This window comes from Saccostrea echinata, unplaced genomic scaffold, assembly GCF_033153115.1.
Source record: "Saccostrea echinata isolate AGI-Se365-2 ecotype Australia unplaced genomic scaffold, CSIRO_AGI_Sech_v1 ptg000008l, whole genome shotgun sequence".
Lineage (NCBI taxonomy): Eukaryota > Metazoa > Mollusca > Bivalvia > Ostreida > Ostreidae > Saccostrea > Saccostrea echinata.
Window position 1 is genome coordinate 3,577,096 of NW_026889757.1, and position 21,977 is coordinate 3,599,072.

The 21,977-nt window shown below is 34.2% G+C and overlaps 3 protein-coding genes and 1 long non-coding RNA gene across 5 annotated transcripts; 3 read left to right on the forward strand and 1 right to left on the reverse strand.

Moving 5' to 3' along the window:
• Window positions 1-1,035: 1,035 nt before the first annotated feature.
• LOC133180931 (acid sphingomyelinase-like phosphodiesterase 3b) lies at window positions 1,036-5,129 on the reverse strand. Its single transcript, XM_061315393.1, has 6 exons — window positions 4,999-5,129; window positions 4,679-4,877; window positions 3,818-4,062; window positions 2,516-2,679; window positions 2,214-2,391; window positions 1,036-1,534 (listed from the first exon to the last, which is right to left on the reverse strand). The coding sequence occupies exons 1-6, from the start codon at window positions 5,066-5,068 to the stop codon at window positions 1,065-1,067; spliced, it is 1,326 nt and encodes a 441-aa protein (XP_061171377.1). The 5' UTR covers window positions 5,069-5,129; the 3' UTR covers window positions 1,036-1,064.
• Window positions 5,130-8,639: 3,510 nt separating this feature from the next.
• Window positions 8,640-12,399, forward strand: LOC133181263 (uncharacterized). 2 transcript variants are annotated; one of them, XR_009720447.1, is made up of 4 exons: window positions 8,640-8,894; window positions 11,768-11,841; window positions 11,947-12,136; window positions 12,334-12,399. It is a non-coding gene; the product is annotated as an uncharacterized LOC133181263 (long non-coding RNA). The 2 variants fall into 2 exon arrangements; XR_009720448.1 differs by lacking the exon at window positions 8,640-8,894 and adding an exon at window positions 10,108-10,147.
• Window positions 12,400-12,522: 123 nt separating this feature from the next.
• On the forward strand, window positions 12,523-14,241 carry LOC133181142 (uncharacterized; the record flags this gene model as incomplete). Its single annotated transcript, XM_061315682.1, has 1 exon — window positions 12,523-14,241. A coding segment is annotated over one exon (1,488 nt), but the record flags the coding sequence as incomplete, so codon positions are not given.
• A 196-nt stretch (window positions 14,242-14,437) lies between these two features.
• LOC133181264 (uncharacterized) lies at window positions 14,438-16,082 on the forward strand. The gene has a single exon (XM_061315795.1). The coding sequence runs from the start codon at window positions 14,602-14,604 to the stop codon at window positions 15,931-15,933; it is 1,332 nt and encodes a 443-aa protein (XP_061171779.1). The 5' UTR covers window positions 14,438-14,601; the 3' UTR covers window positions 15,934-16,082.
• Window positions 16,083-21,977: the final 5,895 nt, after the last annotated feature.

Sequence of the window (21,977 nt, forward strand, 5' to 3'; positions counted from 1 at the left end):
AAGTTTAGGGATCCAATATAGGTAGGGTAGATCGAACTCACATTGGTTGACTGGAATTGACATAACGGAAAGATGATCTCTGAAATTAGAATGTGATTTACAAATAACGATAATTAAGAAGAAATATTGCTTGGTTTTAATTTTTCCAAGTACTCGAATACTGAATTCGATACTCGGGCCTTTCGTTGAATAATCGAGTGTCCGTTTACTCGTTGACAACGCTAAGAGTAACACACCTTTATTAATATCTTAACGCTTTTAAAACTTTCTGAATAACAGTGCTCCTTCTTTGTCAATAATAATATCTTAAAGAAGTCAAGCTTCTTTTTTTATTTTCCAATGCACTGGGTTCGAAATTTGGAGTAACATAAAATGAACCTTTATTCTTAAAAGCTCTTTAAAATGGAATTTCCAGGTCATGTTCGGACGTCATCGCATCTCTACTGTGAAATAATCTCGAATGTGTCGTGTAATAACATATAAAAAATGCAACTGATTTTTTTTAACATGTGAATTATCCACTACTTTCTAGGAAATCTCACTTTGTCAACCAAATTTTTTTTCCGAATTTTCCATAACGCAAATAAATATTCGACACTGACACCGAACTGACTTACCTTAATTGCCACTGGTTTTCAGAAGGAAACTGTTAAATATGTGAAGCCTTTCCTTGTCTGGTTTGACATTGTTCTGTAGATGTAGTATGTCATACGGGTTTCATTTCACAGAAAAAGAACGTAACGAACCGATATTGCTAATTCTCCAAGAGCAGGCAGACAAACTTTACTTGACATTTATCAGAGTTACAAAATTATCAGCGCAAATGCCTGCAAAAAGTGACATTTTGCCCGTGGAAGACCCATATGATGTTATAAACAAGAGGTGTAAATGAAGAAAATGCCGATGATAAAAATTGGCAGAGTAACATAATCCCGTTAACATGCAATTTTATTATTTATAACGATCTTTTAAATTTTTTTTCGTATAAACAATACATAAGAATGAAAACAATGGTATATTTTATTACGTTTTATATACTTTCATCCCCATTAATAAGTAAAATACTACTTTCTTCTCCCAAATGGTAAAGTCGCTGTATATTGTTGAGTATCTCGTAGACAAAGTTTGAACTCATGGTCATGAAGTTTCTTGAAATTACAAAAGATCAAAGAATGACATAAAGCATCACAAGGCATCACTTCCGCTTTGGCATTTCGCCAAGTCAATTGATTCTGGAACTCTTGGCTGTTTGGATTTCTCGTCCGAGTAGCAAAGTCATCCATGGATTTCGGAGATATATCGGAAATTCCCATGTCTCGAGTTGCAGTGTAGGCAATTTTCCAAACAGGTTTATTCTGTCTATTACTTTCTGGTAGATCCATGTAATATTGAACCAAGTCTAAATGTCTACCGGATACTCTGTCATACTTGACCATTCGAAAGGATGGATTATGTTTTGGTCCAGTTGCCACGGAATTTTTATATCTCCAGGGAGTAACTGAAGGCGCAATGTACATTGTCATCGTAGGTTGACCTTCAACAGAAAAAAGATTTTCTAATGAACATATTTTAATTGCTGTAATTAAGGAATGAGTGCTTTGTGTGTATGGGGATAATAACCGTCATGGGAGCACGGAGTAATTCGCATAAGCGGTAGTCACCCATCTTGGTCATCATTTAACTATACACAGCAAAACTAGATATTTATTATTTATATTCTTATATAAGCCTATCATTTAATTCCAACTTGATATATATATATATATATATATATATATATATATATATATATATATATATATATATATATATATATATATATGGAAGCTTGCTTCACTAAAACTATAATTTTACAATCTGTTTCTTTCGCCTTCGCTCTTCATTCACGCCGGCTTTTATTTTTCTTCCCATTTAATATGCAGTACGATTATAAATAAATAATTCCTGAATTTTCTTGTGTGATTTTTAACAAAACATTGGAAAATGTTAATATTTCCACGCAAACAGTTTTAAGCAATGTTGTATCTTGCTCTAAGATATATTATAAACCTGTCAAAAATTTAAAACTTTAAAAAGTGACGACTACACATCAATATGATACTCTCCGATCTCCTGATTTGTATTTAAAAGTTTCATCGAAGTACATGTAGTAGTAATAATATGTAGTAGTCATATGTTATTAGATGAGAAAATCTCTATAAAGGGAAAGCTACCAGAATGATCATAAAACAATCTGAATGTATCCGCGTGTTCATGTCCGAAATGTAGTCCTATTATGATGTCACTGTATTGTTGTAGGATATGCACCATGCGAGTATTGAAGTGTTTATAAAACCAAGGTTTCCCGCCTTCTGGAGCGACCCCTGGTGGAACATGTCCGGTTATAAGCACCTTAAAAAGAGAATTTTGTTATAAATATATTTATCACTAAGGAGAGAAGACAACTATGCATATTTTTGCTACATAAAAGATTTTATTTCTTATATAAAATCCAAGCATTTTAAATATTATATACCTTTTCACTATTTTGTCTGGATTTCTCTAATATATTTTCCATCCAAACAAATTGATCGGCGGGGTCATCCATGTGAGCTGTAACTTTGTCTGACGTATAATACAAGTTAGTATTTAATGCCAGGATTCTTATTCCATACTTTGTCTTTAAGGTGTAGTAAGCTCCTGCAATTACATGTGCAACATTCATTATGATTTCATTTGCAAAATACAATCTACAACCATGTTTTGCATCATGCACAATGGAATCAGTTTGATCATATGGCAAGCTAACAAGCTAACAACTAAACTTTATGGTAAACTTGATGACTTCAACTGTTCTATTGTCAACTTCCCTTATATTTGTAGAGCCATATACCTTTATCAATCAATAGGGTGTTAATGTCTCTCAGTTGATTCGATACGCAAGTGCATGTTCTGCGCACGTAGGAGCCTACTGACAAATTAATTGATGTTACAACAGTATCAACAATCTCATTTAAGTCAACTTTCAAAAAATGGTCGATGCAAATTGCAGCAATGATCTTGTTTGCAACCTGTCGTTAGGTCGAATTTTGAGTGACATGTTAAATATACAATTTTCGTCCTGAATCAATACAAAGGGTTACCTGTCAGTAGGGTATGCATACTCCTCCGTAGCACCCGATCCAAGCCACATACTGAGTGTTTCTCTGCTCTCAGTCTGTACAGTTTAACAACTTTTTAGCACGATCAGTGTTTGTTATCTTCACATTTCATGACCAAACTGACGGATGTTTAAGCAATTTAAAATAAAGGAAAGGTAAACTGTCAGTTGAAACACTGTTTGACTGTTTTTTTTTTCATTATCAAAGACTCTCAGTCACATCTTGGATAAGATTCACGATATAACTACTGACAAAAACTAAGACATTTACAAAAATCCACTATATAATTTCCAGTAAATTGCTTGAATTTGATTCAAGAAACATTTGATAAAAATACTGTTACCCTCTGAATGATGAAACCACGACCTCCAGCGCAACAGAACTTAGCAACAGTCAACATTAATTGCTCGGCGACCGGTGCTATTCCACAACGAATTTGACTGCTTGGAATCTATGCGTGCGCGCTTCACCATTCTTTTTGTCATTGTATAAAGTGTTTATAACATTCAGTTTGATATTATAAATACTACATGTAATTGGGGGTAACACTGAAAAATTCACCGCATGAAAACCATTGTCAATTATGACTGCGCCTCGGTCGACAATGGTTTGTCAGGGTGAAAATTTTCATCGTTACCGTCAATTACATGCAGTAGTTATATAACGCTATCACGAACCTTTTAAAAAAGTGTCTTCCTGTTTGCTATCGTTTATCCAGCTCCTCCAGTGCTCCAATGTTCTGTTATAGATCTCATTGTTATGAGGAGGGTACTGTCCATTCGGGAAATAGTCATGATTCCCGTAAGTAGCATAAACGTCCATCGTGGGAAAAGTTTGCTTTAAATTGTTTGTCAGATTTGTAAGCATTTCAATATTATTGTCAATGCTTAGATGTTCGTCACCAGTATGAAGAATGCTATCACTGTAAAGCAAAATAAAAGTATATAACCATTTGTAGTGTATAACCTAAATATTCAAATTCACAATCTTCAATTTAATCCATTTTCAATTACAAAACATACAGAAGGCAGTTGATAGAAGTCGATAAAACAAATCCTGATTGACCAAAGTAACTATTTTCCGGAGTCGATGACTTAAAGGAGGAGGATGGTATCAGCACAAAGACAAAAGCTATCACATAAAAAGCACATATCAATTTGCTAGAGGTGAAATACATTTGACAATGTAATAAATGTATCTTTGAGTTGGAAATTGCTTATTTTAAAATACTGTACATGTGTATTTGGAGCAACTTAAACATGGGAGCAAAAAGAAAGACGGCGGACAGAAGGATAGAAACAAACTTTCAGAAGAACATAGAGATGCTAAAAAAAAAAGCAAACTTGAACGGAAACTGTTTATTTTTACTTAATATAACCAAACAACCAGGTAGACGAATTAATAAGAGAATACTTCTACGGGGTTTTAACCGATAGTGAATAAATTCAAAAGAGGTTATTGTTTCAAAATCCAAAAAAAAGAATGCATACTAATATCTACATGTACTAATGCAGAGATAATGAGAATAGAAATGTTACCCAGTCCAAAGCATGAAATCCACACTCTTATCTATTGTAGCATTCTTCATGGCCTTTATTGTGACGTCAATGAGGGAAAAGGGGGAGTCGCACCAGTAATCCCCATAAAAACCGTGGGTATTCACCACGCCATTACAAGAAAGATCCCGATTTGTGTATGTGTTGTCCCAGTGAAAGTCCGTGACATGTAAAAACCAACCTAAAATGTCAAACAGTTGAACAAATTCAGAGAACATGTACAATCAAATACATAAAAGAATATAAATTTATCTTTTAACCCAAATTGGTGTAAAATACAAAAAAAAATTAAATATTTTTACCTTCTGAAACACACAAGGAAGTCCTAGTTATGGTTAAAACTAAGACCAGATATACATGTGGGAACACCATCTTCTATAATCTAAAAGTGCTCTCTTGCACATAGAGTTTTATGGTCCCTTATCAGCAAGGTTGTCTAGATTTGCAATACAAAAACTCTGAATTTTCAAGTTGGATAAACCATACAGTGAATATATGCTATTTAGATTTCCATTGAAATTGTTATTAAATTACAAAAAGAATTACATAAGAAAAAGGATAATATGGAGCAGAAACATAGCCAGATATGATGACCTTATCCTAACAAGTAAAATGGTGTATATGGTTGCAAGGCTTGTCGATCTAATATATTAAGACAAGTTTCAATTGTACATGTAATAATGCAAATACAAATCCACACAATTTATAAATGTTCTCTTCATATGTTATCTCACATGATTGTTTTAAAAGTTAGAGACAGTCCATGGAAAAACCAGCCAGACTGATCGATTGTCTGAGTAGTCGATGAATCAGGGAGACTGAGGGAGTTGTTTACTTCCGTATTACAAGTACCTTTTAATTTTTCTTTTAAACATTTAGACATTTTTAATTAATTAGTCACCGAATTGACACCAAATTAATATGTCTCTTTAAAAAAGATACAGCAGTTATTTTCACTTGATGTTGAGTATCTACTTGCTCGATTTAAACAGCTTGATGACGAATACTTGCCTCATTGACATACTGAAAGTTACGATTCGGAATATTACTACAGGGAGTGAGACCATGAACTCTTTGAAGGCAAATTATTTACTTAAACTTGGTGATTAGAAATTATAATATATTGGCACATATACATTTGCTGAGGAATTTCATTTCTGTTTCTGCTTCATGTATCGTAAGTAAACTATATATATATATGCCTTATGCCTTTAAAGCCTTTATCATGAAAGATATATATGACTGATTTTATTGAAATATGCTACACAACATCGCTAATGGTGCATTGTCTTTATTTACAAAACTTTCCTGGGTGATTTTTTATGCTAGTGTGATCTCTCTCTCTCTCTCACACACACACACACATGTATGCATAAATCTTGAGATGAGTCATCCAGAAAATCTTTTTGTTTTTTGCATAATTAAGTACTCATAAGTAGAGATTTAAAAAGATGCTGGCGCTACATTTGATAATATCTGTCTTCGGAGACTAGGTCTCCCAACAATTTGTTGGAATTTCCCTGGGTACTAATCATGCCCTTGTATTTGCATTTATTCGCCGACCTGAGTTTGGTCATCGTCGGATACCCACGGGTGATCTCGTCTTTTTCTCATCACCCGTGGGCAAACTCGCCGAAAAGTATTTTTTTGTAATTAATATGCGCGGGTCATTTGATTGGCTGCTCCACTGATTTAAATCAACAAAATTTGCATCTTTTAACAAGCGTCAAGATATTTAAGCATAAATAGCAAACTAATAAACATGTAATGGTTTGGGCCGTGGACATCGGACTGGGTAGCTCAGTCGGTAGAGCACCTGACTAGTGATGAAGAGTCCCAATTTTCTGATTGGCTGTCTATAATCAACAAATAAGCATATTTTATGACGACATTTCGGCGAGTTTGCCCACGGGTGATGAGTTAAAGACGAGATCATCCGTGGATATCCGACGATGACGTTTGTTTTTTAAGGTTCTTTATCCGAAAACTTTAAGTATCATTATTCTTCCCTTTACCATATTGTAGTCAATTTAACGATTAGAAGTGAATTTCATAAACGTACAATGTATGTACATGTATATATACTTGTACATACAATGTAATTATTTTAAAATTCATATGTTATTAAAGTTTGCGTTTGCTCCACGACTTTCGTATCAATTAAATCAATTCAAATGAGGCATATATACAATAAAAGTTTTGAATTAAAGCAGAAAGCTATCAATTAAAGTGCAGATGTATTTTGTTGCGTTAATTCAACCGTTGCGTCCTTCTTTTAAATGTAGAACACGTATATAAAAGCTTGTTCCGCATAGTCTAAACCAGAAGTTTAAAGGGTGCAGATTTATTTATTTTGAATTCCATGATCATTTTAGATGTATTCGAAGACCTAACAATCGTTAGGAGTGACTGAATATCCGGGTATTTCAAGTCTGTTGTCTCATGATAGTCCAGTGGTTTCACAGCTGTTTACGGTCAGTCGCCATATTAATTAAGGTCAACAAAACTTTTTACGAATCATTTTAACGCTGTACTGTTGTTCTGATTTGTACATAATGCACATATTATACAAAGTTTCGACCACGAGTTCTAACAACTTACGAGGTTCTCACCTTAAACGGTGGTTTCACGCTGTCATGGACTTGTTGAAAATGAATGTTTTACATGTAAATGATTTTGATTTCTCGCATTAATGTCTCTGTTGTACCACAAGTTATTGTATCAAATACACATTATCAAAATTATCCTTGTTAATACAAATCAGGGACATACTGACATACGGATGCCGCTAAGTTAACTGCATATTATCAATGTGTACAAGAAGTTCAATGCCACCCCTATGTTGCCAACAGTCGATACCTATGCATGGAACCACGATTTAATAAGTATAGGAATTATATAGTTCAATGAAGTGACATTTCAAAACGAACATTTTCTTCGATTATAAAGATAGAAAAGTCTCAAGTTGATTTTTTTTTTCTTATGGAAATTAAGAACAGATTTCAGTTTAAATTAAAACCATATTATTTTGAGCTAATAAAGAAAGAAATCTTTTTTGATGGAAAAGGATACTTACTGAACAAATGGTTGTTATAAATAGTAATGAATTTCCTTAAAAGCTTACATTCCTAAAATTATGGGCAATTATATGTGTTTTACTGTTTTTTTTTTCTCCAGTTTTATCGCACTTTGGATGAAAGGAAACATTTCTTTTTTTTAAGCCATGGATTGTAACAGTCTCCTGTCTGAATGTCCCGGACTAGACAAGGACTCGTTTAAAAATGATCAACATTCGTTGGATCTTTTAAATTGTGAATCATTAAATAACTCTTTTTCCACAAAATCGATACCGCATTGTGAAGATTCCAAGCCAACTTATTGTATTCAACCAGGTAGTGGCAAGCGAATGAATGAAAATAAAGCCAGTGGATGTAATTGTTCGATAATTCTATGATTTATTTATCTTTTGGGTTACATGTAAATAGAAATTATCTTCTTAGTCTGTATATCTATCCGTGCAATCTTGTCCAGTCAAATAGAAAATTTCTGAAGCTCGTGCCTGACAAAAAGGTGAGATTTGAACTAAAAGTGCTAGTACATGTTTTTAGTGAAATTTACAAAAGTCAGGTTATTTCAAGGTAAATTGAAGACTTACGTCAGTGTTCAATGTAAATGAAGACCTATGTCAAGGTTCGAGATTCAAGGTACTGAGTAAATTAAAGAAACAATGTCAAATTTCGTCCTTGAAACAAGGATAAGTTCAAGGATATTGGGAGAAAAAGGGTTTATATGAAATTGTGCATTTGTCCTTTCTTTTCCAAAACTAAAAACTGAAAATCTTTGCCTGTTTTCTTGTATGTAATGTTTATACTTTGATAAGCATATTATTCGAGCAAGCTAAAGGTCTTTGGCAATAAAACGATGTAAACAAACACAAATCTAAGAATGTACTGAATTTGGTCAAAGGTTATTGTCTGAATGTCAAGGGGAAGAAAGCAAAGAATTGAATGTTTAAGTTTATAAAAATTTATATTTTCTCTCTTAAATTTAGATTCATTTAATAACAGCCAAGATACTGGCGCCAGTACATCAGACGATCTCCAGGATGTTGTCCAATTAAGCGTAGGATCCTTGGAAGAAGCATGCAAACAACCTGAAAGGAAATCAATTACAAAATATGAGGGTGGGGATCTTCTAGGTAACTTACATAAATAAAACTTACTTTTTACAGTGTTTCTAACTTACAGTCACCCACGAGGATTGTTCACTTTGCACTGAAGAACGATTTGGACTTAGTCTAGTTCAACAAAACTGACAGACCATGTATTAAACAAAAATTCTAACTGAGATAAATTACTTACGTTCATATGGCTTAGTTTATTGTGTCCTGAAATTAATACACATTAGTAAGTTATAGATTGCTAGCAAAAATAGAAAGCCATGACACTTTTCTGTTCAACTTCGCCTGCTGTACTTCAGGCGATTTTAATGAGATTCCATGTAAATATTTGATCGATTATTATGACCCCGCCCTCGACCTAAGGTATCGTGTATTAACCAAATAGAATCTACTCTATATAAGGATGCTGAATATCAATATGACTAATGTGGCCATGCTGTTTTGAAAAAAAAAGACTTTCAGGAAAAAAGTCCATATACATTTATCAGGTACTATTTGATCCCCGATTTAAGTCTCCACTCAAAATCAAACTCCAGGATCAAGATAAACAAGCTGATTCAGAGAATTTGTGTCCCCCGCATAAGAAAAAAAAGAAGAGGGTGGAAGAATTAGAAAAATTATTTAATCAATAATTCCCTGGATATAAGTACAATGGTAAAAGTGTCGATACTGTAAACAGCCTCATCATTGGATTAAACAGCTAAATAGCATACGAGGGTGGGGGGTGGGGTGTTAAGGATTGATATCAGATATATAAAATTGATGCATGGACTGAGACATATTTTCAGAATAATTTTGAAAAGAAATGACAAAAACAGTTATATCCTAAACTATTTTAAAAATGTAGATTTTCTTTGGTGTTCAGATATGCGACTGTGTGCCATTTTCTATATAAAGCCATAAATTATTTGCACGCATTTTGTGACATTATTCGAAATCTTACAAATTTTCTACACTTATTCAAACTATCTGTATGGATATAATTTTTTTAAAAAATTATTGCTGATTTCTGAAAAATGTTTGTTTGTGATACTTATCCTTAAATTTCGGAATGGCAGTCGACGTTTAAATGATAACTATTGTTAATTGATAATTGAAGATAACGAACAGTGATTGATCTAAAAAAAAAAACCCTACAAACAATACTGATATGTAAACAGGATATAAAACTCGAAACCCTGGAAATTTCAGAGGTGTGAGCAGGTGCCTTGGAGGAGCAAGTGACCCCTGTCGACCGGTGCCATCCACCGTGATCCCTATGTATTGATCAGGTAGACTGAATAGTTCAAATTAGTATAAAAGCAAAGCCCAACAAAGTGGAGAAAAGTCATGTTTTGATGTTTACATGTGTAAATGTGGTCCTGGTCTTGCTAAAGCGAATTTTTATGTGATATTTATGCCCCCGTATCGAAGATTCGGGGGTATATAGTTTTTGCCCTGTCCGTCTGTCTGTCTGCTTGTTCGCCAAACCTTTAAGATTGCCCATAACTTTTGATTGGTTTGAGCTATGGCTTTTATATCTCACATATGTATTACTTGTGACAATACCTTTCTTTGGGTACCATCATATTTGACCTTTTGGCCTTGACCTTGGAGTTTGACCCAGTTTTGCAAAATTTTATCCAACTTTAACCTTGGCCCTAACTTTTGAACAATTGGTGCTAGGGCTTTCATACTTCCCATGTGTAATCTCGTGACAAGACCTACCTTTGGATACCAACTACTTTGACCCTTTGACCTTGACCTATGAGTTGCTACTTTTGAAAAACTTTAACCTTGGCCTTAACTTTTGAATGGTTGGTGCTAGGGCTTTCATACTTCACATATGTTATACTTGTGACAAGACCTTCCTTTGGATACCAACAACTTTGACCCTTTGACCTGGGAGTTTGACCTAGTTTTGGAAAACTTCAACCTTGATAATAATTTTGAACATTAGGTGCTAGGGCTTTCATATTTAACATGTCTATTCTTCGTGAAAGACCTTCCTTTGGATACCAACAATTGTAATCCATTGATCTTGACCTTGGAGTTTGACCTTCTTTTGAAAAACTTTAACTTTGGCCATATCTTTTGACGATTGGTGCTACACCTTTCATATTCCACATTTGTATTTCTTGTGAGAAGGCCTTTCCTTGGGCTCCATTTATTTTGACCATTTGACCTTAACCTTGATGTTTGACTTACTTTTGAAAAACTTTAAACTTTTTCCATATCTATTCAATGATTGCTGCTAGGGCTTTCATATTTCACAGATATATTTCTCGAGACAAGACCTTACTTTGGGTACCAACATATTTGATTTGCATTTGAGAAAGTTTAACCTTTGCTATACGTAGCCATACAGGGGCATCAGTGTTTCACAAACACATCTTGTTTCCTGTATATTCGCATGCGACTTCTGGTCATGACCCCTGGGGGACGTGATTTGAACAAATGAAATCCTACGTTAATTAATGAAGCTTTCACATATTCTTCCTATCTTTTCTGAACAAGTGGTTTATGAGGAGACAATTTTTAAATGACCACAAGCTATTTTCACTATTTTTAAAATTATTTCCCTTTAAACGAGGACGTATGTTTTTCATCTGAATAAACTTAAATCCACTTCACCTAAGAATGTTATTGGTTGAAATTGATTCGTCAGTTTAGAAATTCGTAAATGTGGAAACAGAAGCGCTTTCTTGATACTTTGGTTTGTTTAAGCTAAAAATTGTTAACATTATTATAAATACACACTCGTGTCTGAGAATTTTCTTGAACCGTGTTTTATTACAGAGGTGGAGTTCACTTGGGAAAAGAATGAAAAAGAGATGACGGGAATATTATTATGTAAATAAGCCCAGTCTTTGTGGTTTATTTCAAAATCACTTTTTGTCTTTGTCTTGTAGAACTACAGGGGTCACCACTAGATCAACGACCATTGCTAGCAGAGGACAACAAATTTATTCCAATACCAGATAACGTAAGTTACCACCAGAATGTGAACTGATTATTTTTTTCTTTTTTACATTCAAACATTTCTTTATCTTAACCCAAAATTATTGATTATTTTCTTATGTTTATTCAGACAACTAATAAATTGTTTAGTCGGAAAGGAATGGTAACTCCTTCCTTGAACTTAGATTCGTTCAACAGCGACCCAGAAACAGACAGTCTCCAAAATCGTGTCCATCTTAGTTTGGGATCCTTGAACGGTTCATACGCAATACATAAAAGCATCTTTAGTTCCGAATCTGTGGGTAATTTAGATCTCAGTGGTATGTATATCTTTACTGTTGATTTGCTTGTTCTCTTTAAAATGTAAATTGACCAAAAGAAATGTGTCATTTATTACAGTCTTCAGACTGAATTCTACTCCATTCTTTTTGACAGTTTTGAAGATAACGTTAGAATGTTTCTTCCTGACTCATTGCCAGGAAACCTTTATAACAAAGTACTAACTCTGCTTTTACAGAGCAGCTAATTGACTCCAGTTTGTGAAAATCCTCTCTGCTAGAATTTACATATACAGATGCTGACGGTAATTATTTTCAGAGCCATATCTCGTTTCACTTTTTAATAAAGTATATATACCTCTTACACACTGCTAAATTTTTACATAAATGTATAAATCTTTAGTTAAAAGCAGTGTATTTATTTTCTTTTAGACTTTGAAGGATCAAGAATTCCTGATCTGACTTTGAAAATCCTTGCAAGTATTCTTGTTGGAAGGAGAGTTAATTTATGGATGCTTGCAAATACATTGAATATGCTTGGAATTGTGTCACAAAACTGTGTGCAACAGTTAGAAAGTAATGAAGAAGACTCGAATGAAAAACATGCCCGCATTCTTACTGAAAACATTGAAAAACGCGTAACGACCCTTCAGCTCGTTGACATGCTGTATAAGAACAATTTTAAGCACGTTGCACAAGACTTGTTTTTCTTTCATATTCCATTCGCACAGAAATCTCGATGCAAAGATGTTTCTCGAAAAATAGTTGGTGAACGAAGAAAAATCCAGCTTTATTTCAAAAGGATTAAGCAAGACATTCATAAACTGTTCACTTCTGATCCGTATGCTAAAGTTGGTGAAATAGGTAAACAAATGTTGCAGAATATTGAAGAAGAGCAAAATCCTGGCCGGAAACGATTTCTGTATGACAAATACATTTGTCTGAAAGCAGCAGAAATAGATGCGCATACCAATCAGACGGATAATGTTGATCCTAATGGGAAACCGTTCCAAGAAATCGAAGCAGTCATTACAGAAAGCTCTTGTCCTGAAATCTCTCTTATTTTAATGCTTGGTCGACAAGCAGATATCTCCTCATCTTTGGGAACAAGCCCAGATGACGGAGAAAACTTTCTCGTGGATGCTTTCATGTGGCAGAACACATGTGAAAGATGTATTGAGGCAACAGATATGATATACAAAAGTGTGGTCTTCAACCTGTTACAATTTCAGAGGACTAAAGACAAAAAATATCAGAGGAGACTTTTTCATCAAGCTGAGATGGGACTGGATTCTTTGTCAGAAGAGAGTGACGATGTGAGATTGTTTTGGTCCCGGCTTTTTAGACTAAGAATAATCTTTTGTCATCTAGGGATAGGAAAACGATGTGAGATCATCGAAGGTTATGACGTATCTCCAGAATCATTAAAAGTCGTGGAGAGAATGTTTCAGGAAGATAAGCTGGAGGACTTGGAACATCGTCGAAAAATGATGTATGGCATTGCAGTCAGTCGCTTCTGTCATCTGCAAGGCGCTATTGGTAAAGCAAAGGAAATAATTAATATTGTTATGGACTTTGCTAGGGAGGGAATTTACACTGAAAAGGAAAATATCGCTGCCTATCAAGAGGTTTTGGAAAATATCGATGAAAATGGGGAAGATGTTGTTATTCTTTCCGATGAGTACCTCTTCCACACAATATCACCGATTTATTCCCGCCAATCTTCCAGATCGTCAACCACAGATACTAACACCTCATCAGAAATAATGATAAATAAAACAGTTCTCTTTGAAAGCAGTTCCTCAGATGGAATTGAAAACCACTCCGACAGTAATGGGCCTCCTTGTGGAATATTCTTCAATTCTAATGTTTCAAAGAAATCCAGGTATGAGAAGGGGGATAAACAGAAGAACTGAACATTCAAGATCAAGAAAGAGACATAAGCAATCATAAAACCACCAGCGAATCGTTATAAGATGACGATATTCATCTATAAAATGATTTTGACGATATAAAATCTTCTTTACGTATGAAAAAAAATCTAAAGATATCATCTTCTCCAAACTCTTTTTTTGTTTGTTTGTTTTAATTATCCAGTCATTCAGTCATTACATGTATTAATATCACAAATATTTATCTATTCCATGTTTTATCATAATAGTTCTAAGGACCTCAATCTTGATTTCACTTTTCATATGTCTTGTTTGGGCGAATATTATTGGATAATATAATGTATACAAATATTAAAAGAAAATACAATATATAGATACCAAATTATGGATATTATAAAGAGAGTTTTGTTAAAGAATAATATTAACTTGCAATGTTAACATTTCGAATACCATTTTAAAGTACAATATAGATGAAAATACAAGTAAAGATGAATTTTCCGCATTAGGCATGTAAGACGTATGTATTAAAACTTAACCTAGTAAGATATTTATAAGTATACACACGTAACAAGTACATATGCTTCTGGATCTAGGTGATAAAGTTATTTATCAAACATGGCGTCGGACGATCAACTCGAAAGGAAGGCAGACGACAGAATTCTAGTTCCAATTTCATGTGGTGACAGGAAATATATGAATGTGCTGGAGAGAGATATTTTGAAAAATTTCTTCACAACTTATCTTCTAGAAGTGGATCCCCAACCTCTTATTGGCGCTTTGTGTGAAGGTACACATATTTCTAAGGAATGTTTGAATTTAATCAAGGTAAAATGTGAAAAATCGCCGTTTTGGTTTTCATATGAAATCCTCAAAGACGAAATTGCAAAACGTTATCCTTTGAGGGCTTTTGTCTTCATTCTGTATTCTATACATTTTGCACAGTTGGCAAACGACCTGATATCATACTACAATGAGTTTACTCGCACTAGGCTTGTCCAGGAAGTGGCACGTGCCCCAGTTGGTAATAGGAAGACGATACAACAATACTTTAAATTCATTAAGAAGCAAGTTCACGAATTCACCTTTAAAAATCCTCAGGCTGATCTATCATCCATAGGAGTTAGGTTGAGACAAAATATAGAATTGGAAAAGAATGATGCTAAGAGGCAATTCATGTATGACCGGTATGTCGCTCTGAAAGCAGCAGAAATAGATGCCCTAACGAACAAAACAGACGACATTGATCCTTACGGAGGAGCGTTCAAAGATATTGAAGAGGTTATTGACGACACCAGCAATCCTAACGTATCCAGAGTCCTTCTGTACGGTCGAAAAGCAGATGTTTTGTCTTCTCTTGGAAGGCAAGAAGAAGGACGTGACATGTTAAAGGAAGGATTCAAATATGCAAACGCTACAGATACCTGCATCGAATCAGTGGACATGGTCTACAAAGGTGTTGTTTTTCGCTTGTCGGAATTAGAGGAACAACCATCCACTGAATTAAAGGAAATGCTGCTACTAGAAGCAAGTCGAGGTCTTCACGGACTCGCGGATGAGGACGAGGACGTAAAGATATTTTGGAGGAGACTGTTTATTCTAAGAATGATTTACAGTCATTTGGGTATCGGAAAACGCTGTATGATAATACCGGGCTACGAAATTTCCGAGGAGTCTTTACGAGAAGCAGAAAGACTGCTTTCATTGGATTCTTTGGAGGATTTAGAGCATCGTCGTCAGATGATGTATGGTGTTGCTAAAGCTCGTCTGCTGGAATTAAAAGGCGAACTGTCACCTGCTATTGCAACCATACGTAGAGCAATAGAGATTGCTAAAGAGGGAAACTATACTGAAATGCCAATGATTACTCATTATCATTCCCATCTCCAACATAAACTTAAGAACATGTGTATTTTTAATATAAGTCAGCATACAAATGAATCCGATTGAATTCGTTACACTGTGATTATTTGAATTTCACATTTAATTGTACACTTCTTGCGTTAATATCAATATTTAATCAAGGTTTATGTATGAAGGGATACAGATTTCATGTGTTAATAACAGAGTAATTTTGCCGATAAAATTTTCTCAGAAAAGTTTTGCTTTTCATAATTTCATTAATTTCAATAATGAGAACTATACTCTAAATACTAAATTCACAAATTAATTATGATTTTTATATATCTGAAGCTATAGGCATTCTGTGCGCCTTGTTCACCCAAAAGGCGAATGAAATATGAAAATAATGAACAATAATCAGGCTAAAAAGTCCATTGAAACAATACAGATTGTATGCAGAGCAAACAAGGACCTCTAAAAAAACATTGGAGGTGGGATCACGCGCCGTTTTTTTTTGTCGCTCGCTTCGGGTATTATTTCTTGTATTTTATGCTTTCCCCCACTTTAAAAATAGTATCCGATAATTAACCATATATTTTACTCCTATTCTTGATACCTTATCTACCTTTCAACGGTCTCAAACAGCCCTGGTATGGTTTTGGAATGTCGGTTTTAAAAATTCCCATTCCGACGTCCATATTAGGGGTCGTGCGAAAAATGTCTTTGAAAAAACATATACTTGCCGAGAAAATGTAAATAAAATATTCAGGAGGTTCAAATATCATGTATTTTGTCTACAAAGAATATAATATGTATGTAAAAAAGAAATGAGATAAATAAAGTTTCAGGAATGGGAGTAAAATATATGATTAATTATCGGATACTATTTTTAAAGTGGGGGAGGGCATAAAATACAAGAAATAATATCCGAAGCGAGCGACAAAAAAGCGGCGGCGTAAATCGAAGGTTTTTACAACGCTTGGATCTGTAGCTCTCTGCTTTGTCTGTCCGAATTTTCTCAAGCAGAGAGCTACAGTTCGGCAGCTAACCCGCCGAGTGCTCTTGTCATGATCGGATAAAGAAAATTCCGCAGGCAATTCAATGTGAAAACAAATTGTATGAAAAATATCAGTCAACATTCGACTTAACGATAGATTTTATTTGCTTACTCGGCCATTATCGACCATAGAATTGACGAAATGTTACCGACTTACACAAGATCGATATCTTTGTATCATCAACTTATTTGTCAATGGCTTGTCTCGCTTTAGAAAGTGTTGGTAGTGGTACGTAGAACATGCTCTTGCGTATCAAATCAACTGGGAGACTTAAACTGCATATGCAGGAGATAATGGTATATTGCTACATATATAAGGGATGCTGAAGATAAAAATTCGAATTGTAAGGGTTCCCTGAATTTCGGCCCTTTTAAAATAAGTGATTTAAGGTCCTCATTGTCAACTGTATTATGAGTATTAAAGAGTGAAGAGTATTAAAAAGTGTGGAGGCAATAGTCGACGAATACATGTATTTGTAAGAAATAGAAGGTCTAGATTTCAGCTTGAAATGTGGTAAAGAATACAAGATTGGACCCTTTTGTGATTAAGAATATTGCTAATATTTATTGCTTCAATTCCTTTGTTGCCAAATAAGATTAATGAACAGAGGGGGTTACTTGGGCAGTATTCTCCTCCGTAAAACGTGGCGGTTGAAAAAGCCTGCAATTATTAATATCCATAATCAGAGATCACAAATCATTTTGGTGTCGAAGGATCAAACATGGACTTTCCTTGGCCTTTTCAGATAGACCATTAAAAACTTTGAAAGAGGCAAAGTTTGGTCATGTCAAAAAGGCGACCCCTCCCAATGTTTTATGTTTTTCAAAAGGCTAATGAAGCGAACCTTTCTAAAAGGTGTATAACGCAAAGTAAATAGAAGATATTCAATGTTTTGTACCTGGATATGAATTTTTTCAGAAATGGGGCGGCATTTTTACATATGGGAACAAGTGAAAAAATATTTTTAATAAAATCCTGTCTCAGGAATGAGAAGTTGACTTTGTAAAAAAAAAAATGATTTCTACAATTATACTCAATAATAACATTTCTACTAAAAAGGTTTTGCATTTACCTCACTCTATTAAATTCAAAATTTACAACATGATAATACGTTACTACATATATGATATTTTAAAGGCGTCATTATAGTCCTCTATTTGCGTAATACGCATTTTTATTACAAATGTACTTCAAACTGTGACAATAACAAGAGGAACCTCTTAGCTCTGGTATCTAAATTAAATTTCTATATCATTCTTTTATATAGGCAACTTTTTATTTAAAATTCAATAAATCATTTTGAACAAAGACTATGAAAACTTTCTATAAGGCAAATTTACTCAAAGTCAATAAATCTGAAAGAAAAAGATAAGAAACGTATAACATGGATTGGGTTCGACTCCCACGTTCTAGCTATTATTTAAAAAGAAATAAAACTGTCATGATGAAAAAGGTGGAGATCACGAACAGTAATCAATCTCATGTTAACAATATGAATTGTTGAACAGGGCAAAAAATACGGATCCCTTGAATCACCAGAGGTGGGATCCGGCTCCGGGGCCATGAAACTTAGATGAGCTGACTCTTGATCTCAGTTTCACTTTTATAAAAGGAATATATAGTGGAAAAGTGAGACTGAGATCAAAAGTGAGCTCATCTAAGTTTTATGGCCCCGGCGTCCGGTGTCTATGAGGAGTAAGCATCCCCTGTCGACCGGTAACACCCGCCGTGAGCTCTCTGTATTGAGAGGTAAACGTAGTAATTGGTAGCATGTCAGTGAAAATCCGACCAAAGGATATATAGGTTGTATTTGCAAACAGGGTCATTATAACGACCATAGAATTGTTAAATGTTGTCTTTAAGGTCCTTTAACATCAACTTTAATTGTCAGCTGTACCTGCCTCGGTTAAAAAATTGATTGTTCTCAGAACATGCTCTTGCGTACCGAATCAGATGGCAGACATGAACACCATATGCATGTGATTTAAAAAATAAGTCTTTCTTTCTTTGTTGATGTAAGAGTTATGACAGAAAAAAAAACGGTTTATGTAAACTCTGGCAGACTCTGTGGTGTCTTTCATTTCGAGTTCACTCGTTTTCACAAGCCAAAGTTTTCGATGTGCTTCGCTCAAGCGGACAAACATCCTTGGCTTGCAAACATGGAGTACACTTGGATATATCGAGTTAACATGAAAATGACTATCGTTAATTGATAAAACTTGCATTACATCGAAATATCGAATGAAAGGCCAGTGCAAGAGTTTTCTACTTCTCATATAGAAGGTTTTGAATTAAGTCTGCTTCATAAAAAAGCAAAAACAGCTCGGCTAATAAATGAGCACAATTGGCGCTCGATCATCGAAATTTCAACAGATTGTTGGAAGACCTGGCCCCAGGAACATGAAACAGACTTAGATTTAAGTCAAATTGTCAATCGCCTGTAAAATGTTTATTAATCATTGAATTTTAAAATCTCTTAATTTTCAGATAACAACACTTTTGTAAAGCAATATTGAAAAATATTTTAATTTTGTTCTGCTTGACTTCTACAAAAATTTAGTACATAAACAAAGATTTTGACTTAAGCTTAAGATGTTTAATAACCCCTGGGCCTGGTCTCTCAAAACTGCGTGAATGAAGATTTGAGGAAGTCCAGCATCTTTTTAATGACAACCCCAGAGTACTTGTGTGTAGAATTAGAATGATTTTACCAAAGTAACTGTGTAGATCTATATGAAAGATAAATGAAAATTTCTGATTTCCATTTCTATTGAAGGTCTTGTCTTTGTAGGAATTTAGGCTGGACTGTGGACATCGGCCTGGATAGCTCAGTGGTTAGAGCACCTGACTAGTAATACAGCCTGGGTCCCGGGTTCGATTCCCGGTCCAGCTATATGTTTTTCATTATATATCTATTTATGAATTTTCAATGTATATTAACTCATTCCTCCTTTCAATACTACAGATGGTGCCGTGGCCTACCTTGTTCAGGCAATATAATAAATAATATATAATTAATGTTAAGTCCTGACAAGGTGAACTTGTGTTGTGTCTTCGGGGGCGAAGACTATTTATAAGGAGGGGGGGATGTAGGAATTTAGGCTGGACTGTGGACATCGGCCTGGATAGCTCAGTGGTTAGAGCACCTAACTAGTAATACAGGGGTCCCGGGTTCGATTCCTGGTCCTGCCATATGTTTTTCATTATATATATATTTATGAATTTTCAATGTATATTACTATCATTCCAATAACAGTGTGTCACTTTGCTTGATCAAGCGTGCTAAAGTATCACAAACTGATTACCATATTACTCATCGATTGGATGTTTGATTTGAATGAAATCAATGCCACTTTGCATAAGAAACACAGAATCCAACAATACCCCGATAACACTGACCAGTCATATATTGAATGATTGTTTACCAGTGCGGCAGTCAGCAGCAACACGTGGTCAGTCAAAGCCCGTTTTCTGTCCTTAAAGAGGCTGGGGGGTTGTGGCCATTTTTAGACTATATTGATCTCCTTTAGAAGAAGAGCTCCATATGAAGATATAGAAAATGATCAAATTTTAAAACTAAAATTTTTGAAATTTTTCTTTGCCAAATGATAGTTGACAGCTTAAGATATCATATCTAAAAAAATTAAGTTAAATCTGGTGGTTAATTTGTGGTTAATTTGTTGACCCCCAGCCTCCTTAAAATAGTATGTGTCATATTTGTTGTGATTTGACCAAATGGAGTTAATACATGTACGTATGAGAAAATTTAAAGCATGAAATAAGTAAGGCTATACTCTGCTACTATTATACTATATAGCGATCAATATCATCATTATAAGGATTAAAACTTGCTTTGCCTGTCCACATGTGATTATTGTTTACTGCATTCTCGTGAACAATCATTCAGTACGATTGGTCAGTATTGCTGGGTTCTGTATTTCATATGCAAAGTAGTATTGCTTTCATTGAAATCAAACATCCAATCGATAAGTAATATGGTAATCAACAAGTGAAACTTTATCACGCTCGATCAAGCAAAGTGACACGCTGTTACTGGAATGATAGTAACTCATTCCTCCTTTCCATACTACATCTTTAATTTATCGAAAGGAATTGTTGTATAAAGCGTTTTTTGTTTTGTTTTTGTTTTAGTTTTTTTATTTTGTTTTGTTTTTGTTTTGTTTTGTTTTGTTTTTTTTTTTTTTGGGGGGGGGGGTACATTTTTGATGTTAATGATTTTAGAAAAATGCGATTTTTCTAATTAAAGAACGTCTGAAACTTCTTCATAGAATTTAATATTTTGTGAGGGGAAAAGATAGCTTCTTATTTTCTAATTAATTTTTAATAATCAATATTCATCACTTTTTTTTTTACTCCATAAATCCAAGTACATGTACTAGGTAACTGTCAAAACAGAGCTATAAAAAATTCAATTCAATTCACTTTATTGACAATTACCATGTCGGCATACAGTCATGACATAAAACGAATTAACAAGAATAATACATACATATACAAAGTGACAAATGTGAGTTGAACAAAACAATGTAGAGTATATTCACATATTTCTAAGTATTCATTGCTGACTTTCTTTTCTGGTGTCAAAGCACTTTTTCAAAAAACAACATATCCTTCTAGCAGTTGTAATATTTGTAGGATTGACAATTTTTCTAATGGGATTATCACTAGTATATGTGTTTACATTAAATATATCAGTATAATTGCATCTAAATTGGTCATACTTTGAACAGTATAGAACAAAATGTTTTTCATCTTCAATAAATAATTTACATGAATAGCATAAACGTTTTTCTCTAGGAATAGGGGGTTTACAGTATCTGCCCGTTTCAATATACAATGGATGGGCACTGATCCTTAATTTTGTTAATACATTAAAAAATATATAAAAAATAGATATGTGGAAGCGCACCAGTTGGTAGTTAAGGCAATCCAGATCAAAGAAAATTCATTTCTATTTTTAACACTATTTTCATTAACGAATTTCTTACCATTTTCGAGATTCTTCATTTACGGATTAATTTTGTTTGTTTGAATGGGTTTTCTTCTTTACAACAATGTTTTTCTCACGTGACA